This window comes from Pinus tabuliformis, chromosome 1_2 (genome assembly GCF_031772625.1).
Source record: "Pinus tabuliformis cultivar Carrire ecotype Pingquan chromosome 1_2, CPIR1, whole genome shotgun sequence".
Taxonomy (NCBI): Eukaryota; Viridiplantae; Streptophyta; class Pinopsida; order Pinales; family Pinaceae; genus Pinus; species Pinus tabuliformis.
The window spans coordinates 1,234,907,727-1,234,915,418 of NC_142298.1; the positions used below are offsets into that span (position 1 = coordinate 1,234,907,727).

General features: G+C 36.1%; 1 protein-coding gene across 1 annotated transcript; it reads left to right on the forward strand.

Moving 5' to 3' along the window:
- The first annotated feature begins 658 nt into the window (after nt 1-658).
- On the forward strand, nt 659-1,111 carry LOC149210694 (uncharacterized). Its single transcript, XM_089399056.1, has one exon. It carries the CDS (start codon nt 659-661, stop codon nt 1,109-1,111), a length of 453 nt encoding a protein of 150 aa, XP_089255182.1.
- The last annotated feature ends 6,581 nt before the right edge of the window (nt 1,112-7,692 follow it).

The window sequence follows — 7,692 nt, forward strand, 5'->3', positions numbered from 1 at the left end:
GGCGAAAATCGGGTAGGATACATAGTCTCTCAAGGATACTCTAAGTTCCTTGAACGTCCCCACGTGCCTCCCAATCCTGCCCCTTGGGTAGGCATATGGAAATTCCCCTCAATTCCTAAAGTAGACCATTTCTGTTGGCTTCTCTGTCATCAAAAAATCCTCACTGATGACAGACTTCAGAAAAGAGGAATCAATGGGCCTTCTAGATGCATGCTTTGCAAGGAAAACTCAGAAACTGCCCTCCACCTCATGATTGAGTGCAAATTCACAATCTCTATTTGGCAGGAGCTGCTGGATTCTTGGAATTATAAGTTCATCTTTCCTACTTCTGTTCAGGATTTGTTCGCGGGCTGGATGGCCAGATATCCAGGCACACACCCAAAAAACAAAACAATCAGGACAGCGTGGAGTGCACTGCCAAAATTCATCAGTTGGCAAGTTTGGTTGGAAAGGAACAGGAGGATATTCCGGAGCAAGAATCAGGACTATAGAATAGTTGCCAACTCAGTGAAAAGCCAGCTAACCGAGTGGCTGGAAGACAAAGGAGACGACTCAAATCTAAGCCAGCAAGACAGAGATTTGGGATCTGTCCTCAAGTTTAATTTTCAAAAACCAAGAAGTTCTCCTCCAATTCTCGAAGACTGGCAAATTAGGAAAAATGAAGAAGATTTTCAGGAATGGTTATCCAATCAACCACTTCCCTCTCTCTCCTGGAAAGGCCGGAGCTGGAGGACACATCATCAATCCAGACAACACATCTCCGCACAATTTCGCTTGGGGATTAGGCCATTCCTCTAGCATACAAGCCGAGGCATTGGCCCTCTTTCAAGGGGTAAACTTCCTCAAAGAGCTGGGAATTCGGGAGGCAAATGTCTTTGGAGACTCCCAAGTAATCATAAGAGCAGTGGCGACCAACTCCAACCCAGCGGATCTGCAGCTAGCAAGGTTAATTACAAGGATCAAAAGCATGTCAAAGTCCCTACATCTGAATTATTTTCATGTATTGAGAACAAATAATAAAGCAGCAGACATTGAGGCAAACAAGGTAGTACATTTAGAGGCTGGAACTATTCTCAAAGATAAGAAAATTCTGTGGGCACCAATCCCTTAAAGAGTCATGTTTTACTGCTTTCTTCTACATCAGTTCGTTTGTATCTTTCAGCTTGGACAATTAGCAGCAAAAGTGCACTTTAACAATTGTAAAAAGAGGAAGCTGATAAGAGCAGGCGCCATTTCCCTCTTGGTAGAAAGGCATGCTGAAACTTTTTCCTCCTTTTGTAGCCAAATGTGTGATCTTTAGCCAGGCAGTTAATGAAATCCTATAACTGATGTTGTTTAAAAAAAAAAAAAAAACAAAACTCTTATATTGTGATTTTTTTCTGATTTGTACTAGGGTTTATAGCGGCTAGTGTATCTGGTACTCTGTTGTGATAAGTCACTCTAATATCTTCGTATTTTTTTTCCATAGAATTACTTAACTGATATTTTTTCAAATTACTAGAAAAGTATAAATATTCGAATTCGAAATACGACAAAAACTAAAATAAAAAAATATTTTAATCCGAAAAAAATTCGAGAGTTAACCTCTAAAACATTTAAATATATATAATTTCTTTTTAGTAACAACAGTGCTTTTTATTTATTTTCTTCACTATTTATTTTGAAATTTAAAATTTAAATAATTTTAATTAATGTAATAATTTTAAAATTATATTTTATTAAAAAAATTACACTTGTGTTTATTTTGAAATTTAAATAATTTTAAAATTATAATTTATTAATAAAAATTACACTTGTGTCTTTTTTATCAAAATGTTTTATATTTTAATTTAAATGGTTTAATAATTAATAATTTAATTTTTAAAAATTAGATATTTTAAACTTATTTATTTAATTTATTTCTTATAAAATATACTAAAAAATCAATTATTTTTTTTCATAAATAAAAGTTGTATTGTAGTATAATGAGTGTGTATAATAGATCTTTCATATATGATAAGAGGAACGTAGTCCATATGGGTCTGAACATAGCATATACCCTAGACACATTAGCAGTCAGTCCATCACCAAAAAGACCGAAATAGTTGTGACATAAAACATATACAAAACATATGCTTAGATAGTTTTTGACAACCTAAACAGATTTTACCTGGACAGGTCAAAGGAGAAACACATAAGAAAAGGGGATCAGAATCCCGGGATACAAAATTCCTGAATGTTATATGGTTCCTTGCCAACAGAGATTTTCAAGGACCAAGCACGAGAATCCATGAGGAGCGCCTCCTTAGATAGGCCGTCCGCGTACAAGTTCCAAGCCCTGTAGGTATGCTGAATTGTTGATTCCGGCAAAATTTTCCAGAAAAACATTATCAGATCCATCCACACACAGAGATGAGGGCAGCCTACAAAACCATTTCCATTTACATGATCCACCATTGTTTTGGAATCCCCGTAAACATAGATGGGCTTGATGTCTAGAAAGCAACAAAAAGCGAGGAGAGCCGCTAGGGCCTTGGCTTCAGCCAGATTGTTTGTGCCCACACCAGCATTCCAAGAGAGATGATATTGAAGATTCTCGTCCATTTGAATGAATACACCTGCACCACATGAATTTTGTTGGAATGCGCCGTCGAAGAAGGCCCTTGGGGACTTGAACGAAGGAGGTACCTGCACATTTCTATTAACAACACTAGGATTTGGAAGGATTTTGGGGATAGAGTCGTAGATGAGGATTATACTTTGACAGATATCCTTTAGAGGTTCCTTTGCATCATTAAACAGTTTGTTATTTCTCCATCTCCAGGCACACCATAAGACAATTAAAATGATCGGTCTCCACGATTCTTTTTGTTGGCTCCACCATATAAAAGCATCTTGGGAAGAGGCATGTGAAACCAGTGGGAAGCCATAAAGATTTGCCATTACCTGCCATATTTCCAGGAGAGAGGTGCACTTGAAGAACATGTGAAGGTTTGTTTCTTCGGCTGATTCGCACATACAGCATCTACTCGGCCCATGCCACTGCCTCTTCATCAAGTTCTCCCAAGATAAATTCGCCCATGCCACTGCCTCTTCATCAAGTTCTCCCAAGATAAATTCTTGTTATAATACACCAGCCAAGAAAAATATAACATTTTAGGAGAGCAGCTCAATTTCCAGAATGCCAATGGGAAAATCGCTGAAAGCGCCGGCTTCGAACTGATCATAAGAGTATATAGCTGAAAGCGCCGGCTTCGAACTGATCATAAGAGTATAGATATATTTTACAGAGAACTGAGAATTAGCAGTTGGTGTATTCCATATCAAATAATCCCGTGGCCGAGATTGGAAGAAGCCACAAGTTCTCAGAGAATTCCAGACAGTTGGTGTATTCCATACCAAATAATCTCGTGGACGAGATTGGAAGAAGCCACAGGTCCTCAGAGAATTCCAGACAGGGGTCCATAGGCGTTTTATGAATCTGCTCGCCCCAGTTCCAATACTTATAAATTTAAAATTCAAGGCAAATTTATTTTTTCGCGAGTTTCCCGGCTTTCTAAATGCTGCCGGGGAATTCTAAAAATGAAAAATAGAAAATGTACATCGTTCACAATTAGTTACCATTCTCGATTTGGTGATTTCGGAAACACATGCCGATAAAAAAAAATGAGTTGAGTTTTCTGTCATCCACCCGAAATTTAGCTATGAACTGAATTTACCCTACCCACCGTGTATTAATCGCCGAACCGAATCTAACACCGGAATTTTCGACTTATTTTGGTCAATTGGACCGAATTTGGTAACTATGGTATAAATACTCCAATATCACTATGGTATAAAAAATCTTAAAACATTCAAATTATATGTTTATTAATATGAATTTAATATAAATGAAATAACAAAGACTGGAAGAAGATTTTAAGGTTCAGTGAAGGAATCCGAATTCAACTATTGATACGAGTATAAAATCATAAACTGGAATCCCCGTCTACAGGTTGCATAGATTTGAAACGCTCGCTAAATTTACCCCCACAATGGTACTGCCGGTCGACTGCGCAAAAACTGCAGAAAGGGAAACTTAGCCGTTAGTGCTTGGCCGACTATTCCCCACTTTGGGGCTGCTACTGCCGGAATTATAAACACTGGAAACCCAGAACCCAACGGAATACCTACTGTATGTGGAACTGCCGCTGTACACGGAGTCTCTCCGATCGTGGATAACCCGCGTGATGGAAGAGCTGTAGGAGCAGAAGCTATGAGGATGGGAGTCGAACCTGAAACATCAAGAAAAATGAAAATGAATACTAGAGCAATGGAAAAAGCAATTAAAAGTAGACGGAAGAAATATAGATTTATTATAGTATTATTTCATTTTGATTTTATTTATCAGAAATATAGATTTATCAAAAGTTATAGTATTATTTCATTTTACTTTATTTATAGTATTATGTTTATAAGCTTTTTAGAATATGGATAATGTGTGGTTTATTATATGATTTTATGGTTTTATTAGGTAGTGTTTTAAGATTTATATGGGTTTTCTAGCTTATTTTTTTTTAGACTTGTTCTTATTTTTATTTTTATTTTTATCAGTAATTACTAACTAGGATTTTCGTTAGGAAGTGCAAAGAATTGCTGATAATATGTTTTTTTTTAAGTTGGAAATAGTGATTGCAGACCTAGTAGTGCCTTTGACCAAATTTGGATCACTCGCCAACATTAAGAAAATTATTCTAACGTCCATAAAGAAATGAACCAAGAATCTACCAATATAAATAGAACATAATAAGAAGATAATGTTGACATGGGAGCGCCTGGACAACTTGATAAATTTATCAGCCTTAAATTAGCAGCAACAAGGAAAGCATTATTTCAGAAAGCATTAAAATTGTTGATGTCAAAATCAATAAACAGACACTTTCAGTGACGGCCTGGTTACCCTATAATGTTAATGCTAAATCTGCATGCATTAGCCCCAAGGGTGATAAGAGAAAGGCTATTCAACAAAAAATTGATTGTTAGGGTCAGGGTCAGCAGGACACAGTAGTTGGGATCTGGGTAGTTAGTTGAAATTTTGTTCTCTCCTTCATGAGACATCCTAACTTGATCCTCTCTCTCAGCTGGCAAGTCAAACTAGGACCAGCATCTTGCAGTCAATTAAAGCTTTAAGAATGAACTCCACAACGGAGCCACCCAGCCTGACGTTGAAAAGTCCATCAATCAAGGAGGAGATGAGTACTTAAACCAACTTTGTCTTAGGTTGAATCCAATCTAGATAGCCACTATACTCCTAGCATACATAAATGTACTAGCTGGATAAGTTAATCATTCATAAGGTCACCCAACTTGCAAAACATCACCTTTAAATGTAGTATTTCCATGAATAAACAAATTTAGGAAAAATATGTCCATAGGAATGGAAGACTTAGCCAGAGAAGAAACAACAAAAGTCTAGAGTGGGCACCTTGGGGGTCAAAGAAAAGCTACAGAGGGAATGCTAAAGCAGACCCCAAGATCCACAGTAAAACAATGCATAAGGCAGAAGACAACATATCTAGTTATTCATGGACACTGATAAAAGAAAAACATAGTAGAGATAAGATTAAATATACAAATGTCAATAAAACCACTTACACAATTCCAGTGATTAGGAAACAAGTTGACTCGGAGAAAATCAACCCTTAACAAAATTAGAAGTAATTATTACAAAAGAAAATTGAAAATAGAGGAAACCTTCTTGACACAAATGAAGAACACAATTGTTAAAAGAGGGTGACAAGAACACAACATTATTCTATAGAACCTGAAGAGAACTGGACCTTGGTGGAAGACCATGTCTAAAATAAAGAGGCAGATAGAACAAAGAGTTGTGGTAATCCCTTGATGGTTTAACAATGTGATTTTTCCCTCCCTTCAACATTCTAGTTTGATAACTATGATTATTTTGTAATTTGGTCATACAATCCTTAGTAGGGAACAACATGCACTATTTTCTGAGCACCCAAAAGGCAGGCAACGATTGCAATGTGACCAATGTCTATTTTCTGGCATTGTTTACATAATATTTGAGCACTATTTTTTGAAAGTTCGTACTTGATGAATTATGGAAGACACATGTTCTACCAGTCAATAGAAATGCTTCAAATAAAATGAAAGTGATTTTTATGTCAAAAACCCTTTAAAGACATAAGAAAAACTTGCGAGTGCGGCGCTTCACCTGGCCATAGCCAAACCTTGGTGGAAGACCATGTCTAAAATAAAGAGGCAGAGACCTTTGAGAAACCCTATTGACAGACCTTGAAGTTTTTAAAAGAGATAGACAATACTTCCTACTTCCTCTATCCTAAAGGTGATCTATAAGGATTTCAACAACAAACTTATGGCACCAACTTCAACACTAGAATAGGTTATGCTCTTTTTTATAGAAATGTAAAAGGAATGAACATATGAGTTTCTAGAAATTTTCTTCCAACACATAAGGGGCACAGTTAAAGATCTTGGATACAATTAAAGCAACCAGAACTCAAATCAGTAGAAGGAACCTGGAGATGAGAAAAATTCCTAAGTGTTTCAACCCAACTATTCTATCAGTCCTCTAAAATATCCGTTGAAACCCTAAACTAGGTTCTCTTAATTCGATATCTAAATCAGTTGTGACAAAAAAATTGCAAATAACAATAGAAGTATAAAAAGTTTGATGGTATTTCTCAGCAATGTTGCATGCCCAAGGGATCTAACCACTTTTGATTGCAATTTGGTGTTAAGACAGAAATAATGGGCAGACCTTGACTGTTTGAAGTTCATACTTGTGTACATTGAGCTCCATTTTTTATCGATTGTGTTTCATTCAAAATTCCAGTGAACCTACATACAGTTTGATGTGGCAGCGAAAGAAAAAACTCCAACGAGAAGTGAAATCTGTGCAAAAGCCTATCTTACGAGACAATGCAATTTCAACAATATCTTTATATCAATGGTTGATCAGAAGGAAAAATTGATGTTGGAGGGAATGAAGCTAGGTTATGTATCATTCAGGCTGGAACAAAAAAAAAAAATTACTTTTCTTACACCTCCCAAAGCTCCCTTCTTGTAATCAAGATCTTGAAACCAGAGAGAAAGCAAACACTTGGAATTCATGTGCAAAATTCGACAACATACAAGTAGTGACAAAGGAATAAATTATAGTTTGAATTAAAAAGTTGCACTTCACCATGTTAATTTTGGCTCAACTCTTTCTATCATTCAATTATAGTATGACACAAGGCTTACAAGTACATGCATTGTTCAAAAGATTACAAATATCATATAAGGCTTGACATCTATATGTTGTAATGAAATTGGTTTTTTTTGTGTGGCTTCCATGAAACACATGACAAGAATATCAACATCAATATAATCCTTGTGAGCATGAGCATGCACCTAAAAACCCTCCATATAGTTGACAAATAATATCAGCATCAATATAATCGTTGTGGGCATGAACTTGCACATGAAAACCATCCATATAGCTAACAATAATCACTCCTACCATCTACAACAAGAAATTTGTAATTTATATGAAGCCTAGAAAGAGAGATGCATAGAACAGTTTGCTTGTAAGTACAAAAAAAATTATGGGGATAACATAAGTAATCTACTTACTCACTCGAGGCAAGCTAGTTATAAAGAATGAAAAAAACTTTTATTGGATTCCCATATATTTCTACCTTCTCA

Bases quoted from the DNA above. Each gene is read 5' to 3' on its own strand.
- LOC149210694 (XM_089399056.1), top strand. From the start codon at position 659: ATGAAGAAGATTTTCAGGAATGGTTATCCAATCAACCACTTCCCTCTC.